General features: G+C 39.3%; 1 protein-coding gene across 1 annotated transcript in view; it reads right to left on the bottom strand.

The window, feature by feature from the left end:
* Positions 1-327: 327 nt before the first annotated feature.
* The window catches only part of ATAD2 (ATPase family AAA domain containing 2), a 37,698-nt gene continuing 14,590 nt past the window's right edge, over positions 328-23,435 (bottom strand). Inside the window, exons 9-28 of the mRNA XM_059836360.1 lie at positions 23,136-23,243; positions 22,099-22,207; positions 21,760-21,875; positions 20,437-20,611; positions 19,707-19,795; positions 19,201-19,360; positions 17,521-17,611; positions 16,778-17,092; positions 15,337-15,463; positions 13,730-13,913; positions 11,984-12,169; positions 10,561-10,693; positions 10,218-10,414; positions 9,138-9,297; positions 8,657-8,779; positions 8,411-8,560; positions 6,813-7,217; positions 5,986-6,110; positions 3,487-3,615; positions 328-1,565 (exon numbers count right to left, since the gene is read on the bottom strand). Coding sequence (XP_059692343.1) covers positions 1,524-1,565; positions 3,487-3,615; positions 5,986-6,110; positions 6,813-7,217; positions 8,411-8,560; positions 8,657-8,779; positions 9,138-9,297; positions 10,218-10,414; positions 10,561-10,693; positions 11,984-12,169; positions 13,730-13,913; positions 15,337-15,463; positions 16,778-17,092; positions 17,521-17,611; positions 19,201-19,360; positions 19,707-19,795; positions 20,437-20,611; positions 21,760-21,875; positions 22,099-22,207; positions 23,136-23,243 — 3,124 coding nt within the window. The 3' untranslated portion in view covers positions 328-1,523. The remainder of the gene's footprint in view (positions 1,566-3,486; positions 3,616-5,985; positions 6,111-6,812; positions 7,218-8,410; positions 8,561-8,656; positions 8,780-9,137; positions 9,298-10,217; positions 10,415-10,560; positions 10,694-11,983; positions 12,170-13,729; positions 13,914-15,336; positions 15,464-16,777; positions 17,093-17,520; positions 17,612-19,200; positions 19,361-19,706; positions 19,796-20,436; positions 20,612-21,759; positions 21,876-22,098; positions 22,208-23,135; positions 23,244-23,435) is intronic.

Genomic DNA, 23,435 nt, shown 5'->3' with positions numbered 1-23,435 from the left:
AGTCCCATCGAAAATCGCTGACAGCAGTCAAGGTGGAGATCAAGTTGAGGAAAACTTAGGTTAATTCCTTTATTACCTTTCCAATGTAATACATTACATTAAAATGTAAATTTTCAATATAATTTTTCATCCTCCTGTGCTTGCCTTGGCCACATAAGCAATACACCTAGAGTGGGGTGTAGCTAGCTACACCTAGCTCATGGACAGTTCTTATTTTAAAGTCTTAAGGCTCATGCTGTTTTTTAAGTGTAAGATTGTTAATGATCAAAATTATTCTGTGCTTAAAATAGAGCAGACAAAAAAACCCAAAAAGGTGATTCATTTTTTATTAATACCCATCCAAACAATACAGATAAAAGAAAAAATTCTGCATAGTACACAGATGTTTGCACAAACACACTAGAAAGAAACAAACAAAGGAAACTAAAACATACGTAAGAAACTAAGAACAGAGGGATTGCACAGTTAGGCATTCAGCATCACCAGACGTTGTGTGTGTGAGGTGACATAACAGCAATGTATCATGCCACATACTCTATCACAACTGATATAAACTTTTATTCTCATAAACTTACACTTTGCCTAGCCTTAATTTTTTGAAAAATAGCTGTCAAATTAACAGAAACATTTTCTCTGCTGGTTTGAAGAGGCATACATCTTCAAAATGGGGTATTGCTTTGCTTTTACTTAAATATACTTATCAGTAACAATATATTCACTTTTATGTAATAAACAGATGTAATTCTCCCCAGGTAACTAGAAAACTATTTACAATTTAATTCAACTACAAGCCACCTGACCTGCAACTAAGAATTTATATTAAAATGCAATTCTCTGGTATCAAGATTGTCATTATTACAAGCAAGACCCAACTTTACCTTAGAAAGTTACAGCAGTACATCTTGCTTTGTTTCAAGTTAGGTTTTTCTGACAGGCAAACATATGCCATAGCAAAAGTTCTTATGTTTGTGGAAAGAGTGTTTCTCCTACATACTTTCTTTAGGTTGTTAATTCTATGAAATCCACTTGAGGTGCTATCAGGTAATTAAAAAAAATTACCTCTGAACTGCATTAAGAGGTTTCTAAAGGATTTACTTTCCATATACCAAAATGAGATTTGGTTTAAAACCTTTATGTAATATGCAATTGACTGTACAGCACCACAAGCTACTTTAGAAAAATGTATTGCCACAAGCTGGAAAACGATGATAAAAGTGTATCAAGTTTTCAATTGTTTTCTTTTAAAGAGAGGTACTGAAATTATCTGGGAGATGTTCGTATCTGCAGCATTCCAAAGGCAATCACAGCAGTATGTCACATAAAAAAATATATATATAGGAGAAAAATATAAAATAAAAGCAGTTAAAGGACTTTATTTCAGCTTTCTTAAATTTCAAGGTGTATTTGTTTAATGTATGTATAAATATATATGTAGAAGTAATCTTTATTGAATTATGCACAGGTAACAGCATGCAATGAAAAGAAAACATTAGAGTAGAAGTCAAGTATGCTGAAATCAAATATCACTGAGCATAACTGAAGGCTGTAATTTCTTTCTTCATTTCCTAATAAGAAAAAAAGACAAACTAACAGTCAGCATAAATATAAGCTTAAGAACCCTGTTTATTTCTTCATAAAAAGAATGAAGAATCTGTACATACATACAATTGTCAGTAATATTTAGCAAATACATGTGCTACCACCACCACCACATCTTTCTATACCCACTAGCTTCAAACGCATCCTTACGCATCCAAAACAGAGAGTAGGCTAGAGAGACTGTGTGGATCCGTATCAAGAGACTATGGATCTGTATCAACAGTGGTTTCAACAATTAGAAAGAGGAGACAGTTCCTGAAAAGCCACAACTAAAAGCTGGAAATGTTGTTTTCTGCACTCTGAATAATGACTTGTCGAAGTCTCTCTCTTCATACAGTAGAGCTTGCTCCTGACTGACCTACACAGTCGCTCTGAATAGGAGATTTTTTTTTTTTTGTTAAAGCTAAAGGTAGGAGTAGAAAACAAAGAAATCAAGTCCCTTTTCATTTAAGCATTAAAAGTTAAGTCACAAAAGCTCACAAACCCTGGGATAACAAACAAATCCCTTCTCATGCTAAAACACATCATTATCCTAGATGAGAGAAGGGCGCATTTTTCAGGAATGGCCTCCCCGAAGCCAAATAATCCTCACTGTTGCACAATCGGAACAGAGCATCTGTTCTAACTCTTCATCAGATGTGGAAGAAGAGATCGAGGTGACCAGGGCTGCAAAGAAGAGGCTTCCCCTTTTTTAAGGCAGACTGAGAGGCATAAAAAATTTTATCTATTCTCAGGCACAAGCGTCTCAAAGACAAATGGATTCAAGGATATTGAATCTGAAGACTGAATATCCAACCTATCTAAATCGACTCAATACTGGGAATGCCTGACTGGGACCACGGGTGCTTCTGGAAGATTTCTGCTGAGTTCTGACAGCTCAGAAATCTTCTCTTACAGGAAGAGATCACAGAATCTCACTCATTAGCATGAAACTGGCATAGGCAGAAATCTCCCCTATGTCAAATTAAAGATCATAGAATCGTTTAGGTTGGAAAAGACTTTTAAGATCATCAAGTCCAACCGTTGACCTAACACTGCTAAGTCCACCACTAAACCATGTCCCTAAGAGCCTCGTCCACATGTCCTTTAAATACTTGCAGGGATGGTGCCTCAACCACCTCCCTGGGCAGCCTGTTCCAGGGTCTGACAACCTTTTCAGTGAAGAATTTTCTCCTAATACCCTATCAAAACCTCCCCTGATGCAATTCGAGGTCATTTCCTCTTGTCCTGTCACTTGTCACTTGGGAGAAGAGACCAGCACCCACCTCCCTGCAACTACCTGAAAAGAGGTTGTAGAGAGCAATAAGGTCTCCCCTGAGCCTCCTCCAGGCTAAAAAACCCCAGCTCCCTCAGCCGCTCCTCATAAGACTCGAGATGCTCGAGCCATGCTAGTTAAAAAGAGATTCTGGTGAGACTAGAGAAAAACCTCAATGTCTTGTTATATTTCCTACTTAATTTCTTTTCAAGACTAGAACGACTACTATACCAAGTATTACCATGTCTGACTGCCTGTAAGGGGAGAAAGAGGAAGCAACAGACTGTGAAAAGCACCCTCCTTTCATAGCCCCCCACACCTAAAAAGGTTCTGGAGAAGGACTGTTTGCAGACTGAGGTTTACTGCTTTGAGAGGGCTGTGTGGATGGACCCACTGTCTTCAAGTTCAAGCCTTTTCCTGCTGAAACTGCCAACAATTATGCCAAATACAACAATGGTTTTGCAATATGGATAAATGTCTTCCAGACTGAAATGAAAAAGTCTTGTGACACAGGCGACTAAGCAGTAAAGAGTAATGCTAAATAAGCGTGATGTCCAGCGTGCGCACATACATACGCATAACACACACATGCATAACAGTGGTAGAAAGTGCTATAAGACAAAAAAATTTACCTTCACTAATTCGGTTTTGTCGTAATCTTCCCGATGTTGGTAAATGCACTGACTAAGAACAGCATATAGTTTTTCCAAGTGAAATATATTGAAGTTCTTGGTTATCACAGTGACAAAATGCAACAGTTGCTGAGGAAAAAAATGGGAACTACAAGTTTAGAAGCGCGCAAGATCCTTTGAATAGGCTCGTTAGGTTTTCAGAAGCTAAACAATAACAATGCAACCAAGTGACATCTTGCTTTCTTATAATTTTAAATAAAATATGAGTGACACTTCAGAGAACAGATTAAATATCTCGCAAGATTTAACTGGAGAAAATGAGTTAATTTTTCATACTTCAGAAAAAAGGAAGGCTTACCTTTCAGACAATATTACTAATCAATCTATCACATCAACTATCATAATTGCAAATCAACTGCTTCCAGAACAGCAGGGAATGACACAATCCACTTTGTCGTAGAGTTGCTGCCGCAGCAAAGCCACTGTTGGCATTTCATTAGAGAAACTGTTGCTGCAATGCAGGGCACCGTAAAATGGATCTTTGGAAGGCGGGCTACAGGTCTTCTAGATACAGCTGTCCCAGCTGGAAACAGAAGCATCCTTAGGTGCTCGCCTTTGCCCATTAGCTGAACGTGTACTGTGCCTACAACTCTGAACACACTGCTCAAGTGTCTAAAGCAGACCGGGAAGCAAAGTTAGATCACTTAGCTCCTACCTTTAAAGTGAAGAGTGGATAAACTAGCAGAGTGACTCTGCCTGGAGCAGATTACTAATCTCTCACACAGTCGTTTCTGTTACCAAAGATGTAAATGTGATAATCTCGGGGAAAACAGCAGTAACAAGCTAGTGGCAGCACCTTCTTCCCTTGCTGCGCTGTTCAGTATCTGTGTTGTGTGAGGCTGTGTAGCTTAAAAGAGCAGCCACACCAAATGAAAATATTACTGCCTCACAAGTGCCCGTCATCAAGCTCTGCCTCCCTCAGATCAGCTAGCACAAAATTTGAGTATTCCCCTCAACTTCACTCTATACAACGTGCAGTTAAGACGCACAAAACCCATGCAGTGTGCTTTCAGCTGCTGCAAACAGAAAAGGTAGGATGTGACAGAGGTGTATGGTCAACATCCCATGTGAAACTGTTTCTCATTGCTGCCACGTAGATGATGGCATGCTCTTCTGTATGTTCATAAAGTTCTAGGACTGTTACCGAGCCAAGAAACGAACAACAACAACAACAAAACCCAAACAAAACCAAGCAGCTACATTTTGGAGGTTCACCTAGCTTATTCGCTGCCGGGGAGTTCCAAAGAGGCTCTCTGGTATGAGCGGCTAGTTCCAATGGCACCCGTGTTAATGAAACAAGTTTTCTAAAAGATGCATTTCATGACTGTAGCTCTCCTCATAGCTGAAACATATATAAGCTGAAACATATATATAAGGTCTCTACTGTACCATTTCTCCAGTGGGCAATAACTTCATAGCAGCCTGACTCTATGAAAAACCTGTGTGGCTTCTCTATATACACAGGCAGATGTGAACAACAACTCCCCCTGAAATCTGCTTCCTTAGGAACCCAGCTTTAAAAAGTTAGTTTCACCTCTACAAATTAGGTCACAGCTTAAAAATGTGATGGAAATTGTGTTGACAAGCCCTTTCACCAAAGGGGATTCCTATCTGGTCACATTCTCCCCACACCAGGGAAACATCCATGTAATACTCCCTTTCTCATCATGGCAGGTAAACAGTAGCCCTGCTCTGCACTGGCCAACTTTCAGGACTCCAGCCTAGCAATTTTCCTAAGTTTGCTCACTGCAGTATCCCCTGAAGATCAGGTCCTTGTTCTACTCTCTCCAATTCATGGGAAGGAACCTCTTTTACCCCCTGCAGCTGGGCCCATTTTTAACCCTTTCCCCAACTGTAGACTGGGATAGCAACTTCTCTCCTACGAGGGACGCAAAAACCCTTATCACACTGTAACTGTATGAAGGCAAAATTCTAACACTAGGTTTTGAAAGAATTTCAGAAAAGTAGGTATTAGTATTTTATCCATGATGAGCTTTACGTCAAGCTGTGAACTTCAGGTTTAAGGTCATTGCTGCTAGAAATAAAGGTCCTTTTCAGGTTCCTAATAAATGAAAACATGCAAAAGACAAAACAAAACCCCCAAATACATCATAAAAACTCTTAAGACATCAACAACCAAGAGTGCTAGCAGGTTGTCAGTGGGCTGTTTTAAAAGTCAACAAGCCCTTTTAAATCAAAAATTAGGAAGAGAACCCAGTCTCCTAAAATTTAGTTCACCAAAAGCAAGAACAGCAGTCTACACCAGACGTGGAAACACAACAGTCATAGTCCATTACAGGCTGAATTATTTCACAAGCTATGTATCCTTCCCGTAAATTGTTTTAATTGACATTGGTTAACAACTGACTTAATTTACAACTGTACATGTAGCAAGAAAAGGTCCTACTTCAGTATTAACAAAATTGAAGTTAGACTTACTTTGAGCTCACAGTCATCCACAATCACTGGCTGTGTGAGAATTTCCTTTGATTTCTCAACTCCTATCACCTGTTGTTCTTCTACCCGAGAACGTCTCGCACGAGTCATATGGTGTGCCCACGAATCTGGCATGACAAAAATTTCTTAAGTCAGGATTTCTGTTTACCGGGAATACAGTATCAGTGAAGTGTCCTGTACCTGGAATACAGTCTCTCTCTGCAATGACAGAGACAGACCCATTACCATTTTTTCACTGAGCAATGCTTGACTTTTACTTTCTTTCTGGCAAAAGCCAGCGCTCCATAAAAATTGGAAATTCAGGCACACAGAAAAGCACTAGAGAAAAAGGCAGGGTAAAAACAGGAAAAAAAAAATATAGTCACGTTGCCATTACAGCACTGCACGGTAAAACTCCAAAGTAATTTAGGTTAGGAAACACATCCTGCATTGCAAACATTAGGACAGAAGTCTTCTATTCCGCATGTGACTCTGGGTCCACATTGCTTGGAGTACAGCTTTTTAACTTACGCTGCTCCTTAGTGGAACAATACTCATGCAAGAAAAGAAAGTCAATGACTGTTTTTCAATTAGGTACCATTTGGAAAAACAAACTTCAGAATCAAAAGAACAGCAGCTGCAGAAAAACATGACTTTGGCTACTGTAACTAGAGGGGCAGCACCATTATGCAAGAAACACTGTGTGCTGATTTTAGAGAGGTGCAACAGAAATAGCAGAATGGAATTAAAGAAGGCTAAAACCTAATAAATAGTGTAATCCTCCTCAGGAAGAAAAAGGAGCTAAAGCACCTGTTTGACCTTTCACTTACCACTTGAATCTCCGTCTTCAGAACTTCCTGCTATTTGGCAATCTGGCATTTCACTGTCCTTTCTTAGGTCTGAATGTTCAGAAAGCATGACACTCTTCTTTTCAGAAGCAGATTTAGCCACAAGAGGAACCCTCTCTCTTTCATTTTCTGACCCAGATTTATTTTCATTCCCATTTTTCTGTCGTTCTTGAAGTACACTTCCATTTTCTTCCATAGAAGAATCCTGTGTGGACTCAACTTCCGTGCAATCCATGTTAGAGACAGGTTTTTCTGGAGACTCTTCCTCACTCTCTACTTCATTTTGGTCTTCTGGAACTTTATTCTCTTTATTGAACTGAAAATTCCTCCTCTTTGCTGCGGTACTTGAAGACGCTTTGTTCTTTCTGCGTTTCCTTTTTGACATCTCTACAAAGAGATATCAGAAAAAGTAAGCCAAAACATTACCAAAACAGTTCTTCCTTCAAAATCCAGCATCCTCATCTTACTTGACTTACAAGGAAAATTATCAAAGGAGCTCAGGTAACATTGTCTGTCTCCCTACATATGTCTAGAGAAAGAGTTGCAAGTTAATGAGGTCAATTTGCTATTAGATTTTAAAAAGCCAGCTACAGAATTTCATTCACAAAACCATCAGCTTCAAGATTTTATGAGCAGAAAATTCTTACTTTAGATAGGAAGTATTACCACAAAGCAAAGTTAGTAGGTGAAGTTGCTTACTGTCTTACTACGTGAACTAATATAGATGAACAGAAAAGCATTTGGAGACGAGCCCTTCTTCAAATCTGTTATAAAGCTGTAAACTTCAGAAGCTAAACACATGTTGGGCAGAGTTAAAGAGACAATTTTAAGGGAATATTTGCCGGAGAAAAATTTGCCTGTGAAGACTTACACCTCATACGCTTTCTGATTCAGTTAACCTTGCTTAAAACAAACTTAGCATTTTTGCCTTCCAGAAAACCCCACCGTTCTTTGTATTGACGGAATACTGCACAAAGCGTATGGGTGAAGCCAATGGCAAAATTCCTAGTCCTGTTATGGAGACCAGGAAAGTTCACACCATGTCATGCGTTTTAGCCGAAAGAGACCCAAGTCCCTTTGTTCTTTCATGTCCTTTTCGCAGGAAAAAGTGAGGAAATAATTGTCGTTCCTTTACATATCTATTATTATTGCTCCCCTATTTTTCTCCCCTTTCCCCCTTCAATTGGAAGTCACAGTAAGAGGTGGCATAGATTTTAGCATTTGAGGGCAGGGAAGGGAAAAATACTGTTTCTCATAACTAAAAGCTAGTTGAGTATTCAGAAACTGCCACGTACAATATTTTTGTCTTCAAGAGAGAGCAATTTAGGAGCCGTTAAATGTCAGTTGGGTCATCAAGTCCAGTGTCTTACAATGTAAACCATCCACTGTACTTGAACTTCATAACTATATCGAATGAATGACCTCTGGATTTATCTCACGTTTTGAAGCAAATTAAAAACATTGAACGCCTCTGGCACGAAGAACCAGGCATCACAGAAACCTGTTATGTCACAAAACCAGAGAAGGCATCAGTGACTTTAGCACCTTCTCCAAGAAAGTCTGAATAAAATGCAACTTGCCTTTAGAGCACGGTGTACTGGAATCTACAGGCGCTGCTGGCATCTTCATCTTTTCGTTACACTTTGGGTCTGTTTTCTCACACCCAGGAACATAGTTCTGCTTTGGCGTTACACGGTAGTAAGGCGGAGCATACTTTGAAGAGCTACAACCTTGCAATGAAGAACAGATAGCAAAGAATTGTGTCTTGCATTGTTGGTTACAAATACTGAGGCAAGTCTTAAAATCATTAGCGTCAAAAACCATACCTCTTTTCTTGCGAGATTCTTGAATTTCTTCACAGCGTTGTTCAAAATCTTCATCCATTTCCTCCCTCACGATGGCATATGCAGTATCTCTCAAAGCACAAGCTCTGTGCCGAATGAGACGATCTGAAATTTTACAGTCAGAACTGAGTATTTTCTACCAGCCGATGAAATCCTTTATTTTGATTACTTATCGAAAGAGTTTGCTCTTTTCACAGATAGGTTCTGAAGGGTTATCTCAGTGAATATTTTCAGCATAACAACATAAAAGTTAATCATTAAAGCAAAGCACTAGTTACTGATCAACACTTCTATCACAATTTCATGTCCAAGTAGTTTAATGCTACAACATTTACAACCTGGCAAGAAATGCTCTCTGTGGATGTTCAAAATGATCTAATCCCAAGTCTACTGTCCACAGACGACATTTATCAATTTATACATTTTTAATTTTTCCAAATTAGGGATAAAAACACATTCTCACCTCCAGGGTCTTTATCTGGGTTGTACTGTAAAGCATTGCTGCAGATTAGATCGATGTCTTTTAGAAAATCTCCTGCAGTTAGGTACTGGTGCAAGTCAATCTTCGAGAGAACTGCCGAAAGGTCCATGGGCTGTTTAATAACTGCGTCATAATCAGGTACCTACAAATGAAATATGCCTGTTCAGAGATTTAACACAGTATCTACCAAAATTAATTATTTTAATAGCGTAAAATAAAGGACTTCTTAAAAACCCCAAATATCTATGACACATCCAAAGATACGGAAATTAACCAGTTATTCACGATAACCAGGTTATTCACATCTCAGAAACGAGAAGTAAAGGGAAAGACAAGTCAGTGGATGTTTAGGGGAACAGGACTTTGCTGAAATGCAAAGCTCTATTAAAACGACAGCTGACTTCGAAGTATATGCCCCTGGCTTAGACTTATTCAATACATTAAATGAGGAAAAAAAAAAAGACAGAAGAAGCGTATGGGAGGAAGAAGAAACCACACAGCCCTTATGGTTGATCTTATACTGAGGAGCCCCAGACGAAACAGAGAACAGAATCTTAGAATTTATTTTAAAAGCTGCTGTTCTTACTCCTGTTCTCACAGAAACTACTGACAGTCAATTAAAGAGCTTTAGGCTTTATTAAAACAGTCCTATAGATACTGTTTATAATTATAAAGAAAGAGATCTCTCTGCTTTTCAGTGCTGTAACCTGCCTGCATGTCAAAGCCTTTTCATGAGTGAACTGTGTTGGCAGTTGGTCTAACTGGCAGTTGGTCTAGATGATCGTTATAGGTCCCTTCCAACTGAAATATTCTAAAGTCCTGAAGGCATTTCAGAAGGAACCCAGGGCTTTCAGTGAAACTCAAATAACAGACATTTGAGAGCCTCAAGGAGTCAGCAAAAGGAAAAGCAAACTTCCTGCTTCTTGAAAAATCAGAATAGTACGGTCCTAAAAACAAAGACAAACCTTCCTATAAAGAGCACACAAACTCTGAGAAATAGAAACACGCAGAAATTATGAATACACGCAGATAAAATGGTATTACAGATCAACACTAATTTACCTCCTCTGGGTCGACAGGCTTTGTAAATGCTCTGAAACGTCTGTCAACGGCAAGTCTATGAGTCACATCCCTTAGGAAAATCCTAAGTTCACGCAATATATCCTCCTCCTGCTCCTCCAGCTGTCTTATTTCTTCTTCTGTCAGCTGTGGAGGCTTAGGCGGTGGTGCTACAGGCAGTACTTCCAATGTCTGCCAAGCTTAAAAGAATCAGAAACTTTTAGTCAATTTACGGTACTCAAATACAAGCATATGAAAAACTATTGATAGAAAATTACCACCAAAGCAAATGCTGTATAGCTGTTAACTTACAGTTAGCAAAGTTTTCTGTGTCGAATATCCTCACCTGTCTTAGTTTTTGATGCAGGAGGTTTAGCAGTTTGATTTACAATTAAGTCCTCAAAAAATGTTCTTCTTTCTTCCTCATTAGGCAACTGGATTTTGAACACTTCATCATCCTTAATAAACAATTCTTTTATCTAAAGCATGAGGAGAAAAGATATTTCAGCTGTAAGGTCAGACAAATTCATGTTCTGTTCCAAAAAGATGAGTACCTTCCCAAATTAAACTGAATAATCACCTTGATAAGACAAACTGTGAAGAGGTATCTTCTTGGCCTTAAAAGGCTGGATTTTCATAGGTTAGCATGGCAAATTAAAGTATCTTCTCTAAGGAACACCTCTAGAGTTAAAGCTCAATGAAGGGACCCTATGAGACACTGATAAAAAGTGGTGACATTCGCCACCTCCTAGACTGCTTATTTTGTATTTACCTGCCTTGCTGTCCTTTAGGTTGAATCTTTATGGCAGCTATAGAAGGAACAGGCAGGATTCAGGAGACAAGGGTGGGCTTTTTTGGTAAGGTGCTGTGGTGGTTTTTAAAATTAATTTAAATGAGGTGTCTAAAGCTGCACACTTCCAAGTTTTACTCCATTTTTCAATCTCTACTACCAGAAAGTATGGAAGGAATTTCAATACTTATTTTAGAAAGAATTTATTAACCGTAGAAAAACTTCTGTAGAAAGTTAAGCCCTTTCAAAGCATTTGATGATAAACACATCTAGGCAACCCCCTCTCTCCCCCCCAGTAAACGAGACAAAATAATCAGAGCAGCATATTCACATTTTGAACACCTTCCTTTAATGCACACTCTCAGATACCTAGAAAGCTAAGCATATACCCTTACTGAATTTTGTTAAGAAATACAACTAACAATAGATTTCCAAGTTACTTAAACAGAAGTTGGAACTTAGCTTTCTGATTTGTAAAGCTTTCACCGATATGAAGAAAGAAATTGAAATTTTTAATAAAGAATTGAAATTTGAAGTTACATTCCATCATTAAGAGTGTGACCATCGTACTTTCTCTGTAAAAATATCTTTCACTTTTCAGCAAAAATGTTTTCAGTAAAAGTATCTTTTTCCCATGTACATTTCAAGCACCGTATATTCTTGACTAAGTACATACCTAACAATCTTGAAGTCACTGGAATTATTGTCTGAAGCAAATGTTTATGTCTGCCTAATAAGCATGAGTGTGTGAGAAGGGGGAAAAAGTTGGGTCAAAGTCAATCTCTTTACTCAGAAAACACTTTAGGCAAATGCTTTCAAGCATTGCTTTGTCTAAGCAAATTTTAAGAGACCTGGTTAGGGTGCCTGAGTAGTAACAGTGTGAATTTGCTTAAGAGTGCACAGTACTCCAATGCTTCAAGGATTTATAAATTAACAAAAAACTGAATAAAAAAAGTAAGGAAAGTATCAACAGAAATACCTCTTCTGGGAGATCTGCATGACACACATCAGTTGTTGCAAGCAGCAAAACTGGAGCAAATGCTGGAATGTTCTGCAGTAGTGTTGTAAAAGTAGCTCTCAGTGTAGCTCCAGCAGCCTCCCACCACAAATGGATATGTGGAATATAAATGATACTTGGTGCTGTTCTTTGTGCTTCTCGCATCAACTGGTAAAATGAAAGCTTGGATAAGAAAACTAAACCACGTAGAACAGGCTAATAAATAACTACGTGTCAGTCAAACTATCCTATGAAATAGGAGTACATGCAGCCAGAACATCAAAACAATCCAACAAAAGAACAACTCCTTAACAATAAGGTAAAATTTTCACTTTACTCAAATATGGACATTGCTACGCAGACAGAAACTGACCTGAATCTCTGCCTGATTTCAAAACTACTTAGGTGTAAGGTAACGCCTAAAGAGCCTCACAACTCAGCTGGTGTGGTGGTGTGCCTGAGAAAACAAGACTAACCCTTGAGCAAGATGTATTAGCCTGGGTAAATCACTACACGACTCTGACTGCACCATTTTCAATTCAGAGCGGGCACATATCCAAGTCACTCTGAAGCACGGTTTGAACAAGCAAAGACCTATGTGAAAAGATGAGGGCTGACACTGTAAAAGAAGCCTGGTTACAATTCATAACGTCAAGTACATTTTATAAGAGGTGACCAGTCTGAATAGCTGCCTGAATAGCTAAATCGCTCACAGCCTCTCATTATCAATCAGACCAGATTACGTGCTTTGGAAGACCACAAGCCATTGCCTACAGATGGAACCTCAATCACAGAAGAGGACGTGCATCTACCACCTGAGGGAAGCAGCAACAGTCCTTTCACATGACAAATTTCTCCGTGCACCCTTTCAGATTATCAATATTCAGGGAGTTCCTGTCACAAGATGGGAAGTGCACGTGGTATATCCGGGCAGTGACTAGACGTGCTAGTTACATGACCGCAGGTGCAACCATCACATAACACAAAAGGAATTGTTCCTCTTATGTGACAAATGAGTATCCGGTCATGTAACATGTCCATCCTTACTTGTAGAGCTCTCAAATGCTGCTACTAAAGGTGAAAATATTTCAATACAGTGATGCCAAACAACGAAACGGATTTCCTGCCTAAAAGTAAAAAGGAAAACAGCACTAAATCTGCTTATATTTAATTTATATTAGAAGAAAAACACACCAGTGTACAAACGTAAGCGTTCCATGAATTTTAACGCTTTTACTGCATATACTGCAGCAGTACAAGCTGTATATGTATATATAAGAAAAGAAACACTTCTTTTCCCCAAAAGCTTGATTGCCTTACAAATATAATGAAAATGAAGGCTACAAAAAGTGCATGACAGGCAGTCAGGCTGATGCAGAGCCATCTACTGGGAGCACAGATTCCTAAGCAGCAATGAAAACAACTTTCTGGATCCCACCGAGGTGGGGAGGACTTCTTGTTATAAAGAGGGGTTTATTAGCAGCACCTCCCAGCTTCCCGAGCTGCTAGCAACATCCTCACTTTCCATTCCTTTGGAATGAAAGATACGGCCACATGTGACATCCTCATTTGGTATCATTTGATCTAGCAGAAAAGTGGCTTTTCAGACAGAAGTAAACATAACAGCACATTCAAACCAGGCCACCTCCATTAACAATGAATTTTGCTTACGTTACTAGTTTATATACAGTTCATGAATCCTATGAGATTAAAGAGGAAAAAAGGTACCTGTGCACATGTTTCTTCCGATGATGTGATGCTAACAAACAAAACAGATAGGTCTAGTGTATAGACTGGAAACTTTTCCAGGGCATGTATTACTGCAGGTGCCAAATGAGAAGCTTGCCCGTATCCTGGCTCTCCAACTAGTAAGAACCGTGGCCTGCAAGATGTTGGCTGGTAATAAGCATTTCTAGAACAGGAAGAAGAAAACAAGTTTAAAAATGAGGTGATGAATAGGCACACAGATAGATGATAAGGTTTTTTCCTAGACACCTGTCTGTCTGGTTTTTTTTCCTTTCGGTAAATACTCTCCATGTTCCAGCAAATAATAAGCTGGTCTGTGATCAGGAACACTACCAAAGCCCATTTTCTTTTTTAAAAACTTGTACCATACCTCCCCTAAGAAATCCTGCCAATCCCCAGCATGTCTGCTGTTCCTTTGGCTGGGTTAAGTAACGGCTCTTAAATCATACAGGGGGACTGTCCAGCTAAATACATACGTGACAACTCATCAGTAACCTGATATGGGGGAGAATAACAACTCTGTCTCTCAGTACACGGCAATCTGGATCTCCTCACTGCCCGTAGACACTGATTTTCAGTAGGTCTTGAGTTTAAGTAACTGTGAGATCTCTACATCTGTCTAGTTGAGCTGAAATTTGGCCATAGTTACTGGAGATAGTGGGAAGGAAGGAGTAGAACAACATTTCTAGAAAAAAATTAACGTGGGCACTGAAACACATTAGCTGTATCAGAAGAAGTACACAATTGGACTGGTTAAATTACAGCAGTACACTGAATATGTATTAAGATTTATATTTATTTTATTCAGTCATTCTAATGTTTCATCTTTGAATTGTGTATTAATTTCCTAGTAATCCTGCTTTACTAGCATGAAACACATTTGTGAAGAGCATTCGTTTTTTCCACCACAATACTGTTGTACCTTTACTGGCTGAAGTCAAAGATCTAGAGACCTAACCAAGCTCAGCAGGTCAGAAGATTTTCTGGACAGCACAGCAATAGAAAGTGAGAAAAATGATTGACCCACCAGTGACGACCATAATCTGTTTTTTCAACTGTTGGCTTATATGACTTCCACATTAAAATGTTAAAAACTTAACATAAACTTAGTCGGTTAAAGGTACAAAATGCAGACATTGTTTAAGTTTTTCTCACAGTGTTTTAACAAGCCATTTCTCAGTTCTGTTTCTGCTACATAATTGGCTACTGGTTTAACAATCCTGGAAATCAGAAGGGCAAAAGATGTCTACACGAACCTGTAGGGGTTTTTTAGCTGAAAGGACAGGCAGCACATTTCTTTGGTCTTGAGTCTTTCAAGGAATACCATGGATTAAATCAACACATTCTAACAGTCCGTGGACCACTTTGACTTAGGAGAAGAGGGCTGGGCCATTCAGTTTGACGGGTTATGGCAGTGTACTCCATTAGAACCTCAGTACCCAGCTGGATCTTCACGCTTACTTCTTGCAAATATTGATCACCCCCCCACACCCCTCCCCTCTACTTCTTCATCCACCACCCCTCACACCAAAACTGTTTACAGACACAACCATCTTAATAATGCAAACATAAAGGGGACAAATATGTACCTGCTAAAATTGAGGAATTTTTCCTTTTGTCTACCAGGCATTTTAGGAGTTGGCTTATCTTCAAAGATTGATGGTGATTCCTCATCACTGTCAATCGCATAATTTCTTAAAATATGATTTAAACTGCCTGAAAGACAAGAGAGGTTTGTTAACTTTCCTGAATAGTCCATATCTTGCTCTCACATTAAGACAGCTTCTAAATCAGTGCTGGAGACCCCTTATATTGCATTTCTTCATTTGAGGGCACATGCAGAATGTTGTTTTCTGAAGAGTTTATCCTACCACAGATCTAAGGAGATTGCACAAGTCTCTACAAAGCTGTCCTACATCGCATGATTTGCATAAGGTATTATCTCTCTGTTGGTGAAAACAACAGGAGGTTTCTTCCTTAGAATAAAGATGATTAGGAACTTCTGTAGTTCCTAGACACCTGAAAAACCCAACAAGGCCACTTCTTTCTGGAGCAGGTTCCCCCACTGGATGTGGGGAAATTAAGTGAACGTGATGGCCACAGACTTCCCTTTGTCTAGGACTAGTGAGTCAGAATATACAGACCAACACATCTTCTAAATAAGGCTCCTCAAAGATCACCGAAGGAAGAGATAATGAAAGGCCGACAACGGAGACGGGATGCACTTACCAATCCCTTAGCCTCTCTGCTTTTATATTGTTGGTGGGTTTCTGCCTCTTCTACCAATGCAAACAATCTACCAGCTCTACTGGGAGTAATACGGGTAGGATATTCTCCAGGGATTAGGATAATAACTAACTATTCATGGATCTCCGTTAATCAGGAGTGCAGCGAGTTTAGCAATTTCTTTGCTCTCACCAACCGACAGACAACTTGGTCAGGGTTGATGCAGTCAGGAGTGTGAGCTCACATATGCTATGCAAGCCAAGCCCCAGAGTATACGTTACTGAAACATTCGGATCTCACGTGCAGGCGTACAGTGTGATCCACAAACATTCAAATTAAGAGACTATGGTTAAAAATCACGATAGCTGTAACAATATTTAGCTTAAACCACTTATACTTGTATTGTGGTTCTGACATTCTTCACAGGAATTAGAAGCATTCATGTAAAAATGCCCTCTCCCCCCATTTAAACATCTATTTTGAAAGAGGTGCCTCACACATTAATCCTTAAATCCATCTCTACAAATGATAAATATGATATTAGCTACTGTCAGAAACAAGGTGCTCTAGGAAAGACTGCATAGTTCTCTCCTATGTATTGTGAGTCATTCACAGCTCCCAGCCAGCACTTCAGTTTAGAATCCAGAACAAAAACTATGCACGATATTCCTGAAATAAAGGCATGCATGTGCATATTATAAAATCCTACTGTCATTATGGCTGAGAGGTTTCTGTCTGTTGATTGCACAAATCGGAAGTTTTTGCTTTGGCAGAATTTTAAAGAAGCGGGTACTGTTGTTATACCTTGCTGTTGGTCCTTCTTCAGAGCAAGCTCTGCGTGGGGAAATACTCTCTGCAAGGCTTGTAAAATTCTTGCTAGTGTGTTTTCAAGCAGTGGTTTTGAAATAGGTGATAGTGCTCGCCCAGGTGAAGCCACAGCCCTCCGTGAAGCTGGAACAGTCTTCTGCATAGCCATGACAAAATCCTTCGCTGTTATTTTAATAGAAGCAGTATCTAACTGCAGTTTCTCACTGCTTTTGTATATTTGAGGATAGCGGCGGCGCAAAGCGCAGAGGGCAGCTTCAGCACATAAGCATTTGATATCAGCACCACAGTATCCTAATAAACAAAACAAGAATCAAACGTTATGTCAGTCTCAGGCAACAGAGAAGTCAAGGCCAAGGTTTCCAAAGTGCAACACTGAAAGACTTTGTATGCAGCTAAAAATTCACAGGCTAAGAGATAATCCAAAGCGTTACTGAACTGCAGAGAAGTTTTGTTATGTGGCTCACAGCCTGATACCCTGCGCTTATGAAGCGGCCTCCTAATCAGAACTTGACTCCTGAGGAAGATGCCCCAAAGCTATTTAATGTTCTGAGAGACAAGAAGAAAATTAAAAGAAAGACGCATCTAACTTTGTTTGCTCCCAAGGCGTGTCAGCTGCCTCCCTCTGCAGCAAGGCACAAGAGCTCGGGTGCTGCCTGGTACAAGCTCAGGTCCCTTAGGACTCAGTCACATGCAGTGACTGACTTTGTTTTCAAACTTACCAACACATTTTTCAGCTAGCTCTTCAAGAAACATGTCCAGTGGCTTAGGGGTCCAGTCTCGTGTGTGAATCTTGAAAATATCTTTTCTAGCCTGGAAACAAAATGGTTGCATTTTAGTTTGTCCTAAGTTTTCTCTTAAAAACAAAAAACAAAACACAAAACCCCCTCACACTAATAAAAATACTTTTCTTAGCTGCTAAACTTCAAAGTATTTTGAAGTTCAGTTAATATGCTCTCTGCTTTTTCAAGGAGGAAATTTAATAATTCTAAATTTGTTACATTAAACTCTTTCTGGGGGCCTGCAGTGAAATAAAAGGCATGTATAGCTTCCATAAAAAGTAAGTTTTCCCAAGTATGACACCTCATGACCCTGTGGAAAAAGCTGTAGTAAAAAACTTAATCTGCAAACAGAGATTTTTTCATCAAAGACAGTTCTCTCCAATTCAGCAAAATTTCATGATGACAGGCTCATTAGTTCATCAAATTTGGTTTTCTGCCAGTTCATTCAAGGAAGACAGTCCTAGCACTACCTTTCAAATTGCTACAATTACTACAAAGAAGAACAATAATTATGACTCAAACTCCTGTCACTGATCCAGAAAATGTCAAATGTTGCCTATCTTCGTGTCTGATCTTAGCAAGACTTTCATTTAAGTATTTCCTGGTACACAGATTAATTATGGCAGATTTCTAGGATTCTTCCACAGTAGGGAATCGTGTATTATATCTGTTTCATGGCACCTCCTCTCCTGTTCCTGAAAGCAGATAGAAACTGGAGGCAAATGTGTGTGTTAAATACACTGTTCAGTGCACTTCTGTTAGCCTTCAATCCAACAAGCATTTTATGCTTTTTCCAAAAAGTGCTACTAAAAGAAAAAGGAATATCAGTGGTAGCCAGAGAAAACCCACAAAAACAGGGTTCCAGTTTTGCACACTATCGTCCCCCCAGTATTTTTTGGTTGCTATATACCTATTTTTTCATTGCTTAGCTATTGCCATTGAACTAGAAGCTTCCCAAGCCCTGCACCTGTGCAGTGTACTTCACATCTTTGTCCAAGTCGCTGTTAACGAGTACCAGTAAGAATGTCAGATCCCCAAATACTTATCGGTAACTCCCAGGATACCCAGCCTGGGAACAGTCCAACACAGGTACGTCCACTATCCATTCATAAACCAAGAACTGAGAGCAAGAGCGCTTCAGGGTGAAAGTGCCTAATTGGATTAAATAAGTAAGCAAACATGAACCACTTTGGGAATGAAAAATCTTCAGTGGCTCCAGCACCAGCCGTGATAAAAGTTGTTGTTAGCAAAAAGGAATTCTTGTGTGCACACCATTTCTTTCATTTTCCAGATGAGATAGCAGTAATTTATAGCTAATTCAGACATTGATCCTTACTTAAACATTTCAGTGACTAGCAGCATCCCCTCTTCTTGGCTGGTCACAGTGAAACCAAAATTAATTATAGAACTACCTACTTGTTGAAATCATCTTAGTCATATATATTCAGTACCAGATCTGCCCTCCACAGCACAACGCAGTCTCTCCAGACATCCCTCTTTTGTCCAAGTTGTACAACACTGATTTCGACTCAACTGCTCCGTGATACTGCACTGTTATGTGATTTTGTTACAAAGACGGACTTTGCCACATTAGCATTAGGGTTGAGTTTAAGTTCTGACCTCTTTATTTGGCAGGCTGAAGAGGAACTCTCGATCAAACCGTCCGGGTCTTCGTAAAGCAGGATCTATAGAATCCAGTCTGTTGGTGGCTCCAATTACCACAATCTCTCCTCTGCTGTCTAACCCATCCATAAGTGCCAGAAGTGTTGATACAATGGAGCTAACAGAAAAATACAATTTTCATTCACTGGTTTAGTAAATTTTGTTACGTTTTACATGACCTTCTCCAATGACCACTCAAAAAGGACAAGCTTTTATTGATGAGATGCTCCTTAGTGAAAGACTCGTTTTAAGACACAAAAAACCAGACAAGGTAACACAGGTCTTGTGCTGCTATCAAGCTTAGTGAATTGTTTTCAGTTATTGTTTAAAAGCCATCTGAAGTTTAGTAGCATTGAATTACTAGTTTTCAGGACAAATGAATGTGTCACGTGAAGTGAAATAGGTTGTGGTCTTCTTTTCACAAAGATCAAGCAGCTTCTCTGTAGGTGCAAAAAATGTACTACCTATGAATTTGGTCTTGTTTACTGGAGCGCACAGGAGCAAGGCCATCGATCTCATCAAAGAAAATAATTGAAGGTCGCATCTGGTAGGCCTAGAAGGAAAACACAGGAATACTGACATAAGTAAACCAGCACAATTTTAAAGAGAAAATGCGTGAAAAACGTCATGGTTGGAAAGTCACTGGAACTAGATTTTTCCAACTAGCATCAGGGATCTCTACTAATTGAGCTAACGGAGTAAGTGGCACGAGTAACAGAAGACAGCAGCTATGTCAACCCACTGAGACTGGGTGACAGGAAACAAATCATACCAGTAGTTTTTACAGCTATTTGGCAACCACCGAGAACAGAGCCAGGACTTAATTCAATTACAGGTTCTGGAAGCAAGCTTCTGTTATGAATTTAAATGACCATGCTTTCAGCCTGCATCTGTTTCCCTCTGATCTAAAGCCACCGTCTCTTGCCTCTTGAAACCTTTTTTGTGGCTGTTTGATGGTTTTTTGAGGGGGGTGTGTGTTGCTTTGCGAGGTTCTCTCATTTGTTTTATTAATCTTTCCCAATACATCTCAAGATTTCAAGCCCCTAAAAAACCCACTGAAAAAAGAAACACTGACAATCCCGTTTCAGTGGAAGGAACTGACAAAACCCAAAAAAGAGTGACTTCTTAAAAATATTGACCACAGAAAACTACAGTTACAACTCGGGCAGAACACGTGGCACGTTTCCACCTTACCTGATCAAATAATAACCGAAGCTGTCGTTCAGATTCCCCCACCCATTTACTCAGGCAGTCGGCACCTTTTCTCATAAAAAAGGCTATTCTCCTGTCCCCTTGGCTACATTCATTAGCAAGTGCACGAGCAACCAGTGTCTTTCCAGTCCCTGGAGGGCCATAGAAGAGACAGCCTCTGCAATTAAAAATACCAAAGATTCACATAAGAAAAAAACATCATGGAAAAGTACCTATTACAACCCTCATCCCTACAACACACAACTCTTCTCTCTAGCTTACGCTTCACGTGTAAGAGAGCGGTAACAGCTGAAGCGTGAGACAAGTCAAACCAGATGGAAGGTTTGTGTTCCTACACAACTCAACAAGGCAGTAAACAAAATGAATAAAGAGGATAATGCAGATGTACAGAACCTTGAGAAATGATCGTAGTGTCCCAGAACAACACCTCCAAAACTGCTGACAAACTAACAGGGGTGGTTACAGCACAGTGGAGCCAAACAAGAACAAACCTCAGCCCAGAATCTAAGACTGGGCTAACTTATGAATCACCAGTTCATTCTTCAATGATGCACGGCACATTCATTCCTGTTTTCACAAAAGGCAGATTTGATAGTAAAGCATTTAATTCTCCCTTAAAAAGCTTTAAGTTAGTGGACTTGGTCTCCCATTGCTGATGATAAACGAGGAGGAAGCCTAAAGCTGGGATGGTATTCTGCATTTCCAGATAAATATAGCCATCAGCTAGAAAAGCCAATGCACTGCTGTTTCAAAAAGAATTTAAATGAATAAAGAAGCAAAACACAGATTTTGTTGTCGTTACTTGCAATACTTTTAAAGTTACTGAAAGCAAAGGATTAAAAGTCATATTTCAATATACCATGATTGAGTTTTACTGACCAAGAATATGTAAAGCTAACAATTAAATCTTTAATAATTTCATTTCATAGCTAAGTACAACAAACGCTGCAAGGTTCTCGTTGCAAGTCCTATCAATTGTAAAATTGATACTTGAGCACTTGGAAAAAAAAAAGAGAGTCGGTGGGAGAGACAACTGGACTTCCAAGAAACAAATTACAGTTGACTACCAGGAATATAAGGAAGAAATTCTTCACCATGTGGGTGGTGAGGCACTGGAACAGGTTGCCCAGAGAAGCTGTGGACGCCCCAACCCTGGAAGCGTTCAAGGCCAGGCTGTATGGGGCTTTGAGCAACCTGGTCTAGTGGAAGGTGTCCCTGCCCATGGAAGAGGGTTGGAACTGGATGATCTTTAAGGTCCCTTCCGACCCAAACCATTCTATGACTCTATGAAACAATGTCTGTTACCTTGGAGGTTGAATTTTGAATCTCTCAAAGACTTCTGGGTAAAGCAAAGGAAAAACGACCATCTCTTTTAAAGCTGAAATGTGGTCAGAAAGACCACCCACACCGTCAAACCGTACCTAAAGATAAATTCAAAAGAACACATTTTATATGTTAAAGAAAGCTGCAACCTTGATAAGGTTCCATCAGAAATTGTATGTCAGCACAAAGGAAATGCTGTGGGCAATTTTCAGACTGCTTGAGAGAAAACTGTAAACCAAGGTAGCTGTAGACAGCACGTTATTGAAAGCTTTCATAAACACTGGAAACATCTCACTGACACAATGAACTAAACATACTTACTGAACAATCTGTTTGCATTGGATCAACGTCAGCCAGACTTGCTCCAATTTTCATTCGATCCTTGTGAATTCCCTTCAAATCATCTTTCCGAAAGTTTAGTGGAAGACACCTGATTTGAATTAAGGAGAAAGAGAAAAGCGCTTTCTAACTTACAATGCAGCTAGAAGGTTTTTGCTTTTATAATAATGGCAAGTGAACACAGAAAACCTTATAAATGAGCTTAAATTTCCTAAATAGTTAAATACTTGTTCAAATTGTTTTATATTTAAAGTCTGTGAGTAAATAAAGGAAAAAGGTCACTGCAGGCATTAAACTGGGTTTATTTTAACAACTCTTAGCACTTACGAATATCCACACCAGTCAACACAGCACATAGATGAATGCAAGCTTCAAACAAGTTATTCCTTAGGTGGAGACTGTGAACTGACCTCGATTTGTGTGATGAAGGAACCCCCCAAAACACAGTGACATCTTTCAAAGATTTTTTGCTTCTACATTCAAAAAGTTACAGCCCAAGGGGATACTTATTTCAGTGCGGATTAACATTATAAAGGCTGCCCACCACTGCTGGTCCTTCCCAAGGACTTTGGGATGCGTGTGCCAGAAGACACACAGGTCTGAAAGACACTGGGCTGAAAACCTGTTTCTTAGATTGTTATCAAAATAGTTTTTCTAGACCAATTGTTAAGTAATAAAAGCTCCGTCATTTCCTCTATTTATAACATTTTCTGTGACGATGGTTTTCTTTCTGAATAAACTACTGTAAAGCACAGGAGCAGTAGAGTTTTACATTAAAAAATTACATTAAAGTGTTCCTCCCCCCATTCCCACCTAGAAATCAAATTGCTTATTAAAAATCAATTCTAAAAATCCAATTCTAGAGAGTCCAGTTACAGTCGTCACTACCAAGAGATACGATTAAATATTGCCACAATTTAGAAACTGTACAAGATGAAGAGGATAACAGTTCACAGTTAGACAGGTGCAAACTCCTCCCAAGTAGATTTCTCCCTCCCCTACGCTCCAATTTCATTAACCTTTCTGAATCTCTGTTACGGCTGCGCTTCCTACGCCTCTCAAAATGCTCTTCATCATCAGATGAGGAAGAGGATGTGGAATCACTGTTGTGGACTGTGTGTCTCCGTCTGCAAACATTTAAACAAACAAGTGAAAAAAACTGAAGTCCAGACTAAGTGATATCAAAATTTACATGAATTGTATCTCAGAATTTACTTTGAGATCTATTAAGTTTCCAGATCACTGTACTCCTTATGAATCTGATTTCAAAGTACATTACATGATTTTCCTCGTGACAGCAAAATTCATTTTTTTTTAGG

Source organism: Gavia stellata, chromosome 3 (assembly GCF_030936135.1).
Source record: "Gavia stellata isolate bGavSte3 chromosome 3, bGavSte3.hap2, whole genome shotgun sequence".
NCBI classification, from domain to species: domain Eukaryota; kingdom Metazoa; phylum Chordata; class Aves; order Gaviiformes; family Gaviidae; genus Gavia; species Gavia stellata.
The sequence above is the reverse complement of the archived record's forward strand: the minus strand, read 5'-3'. Positions and strand labels throughout refer to the sequence as shown.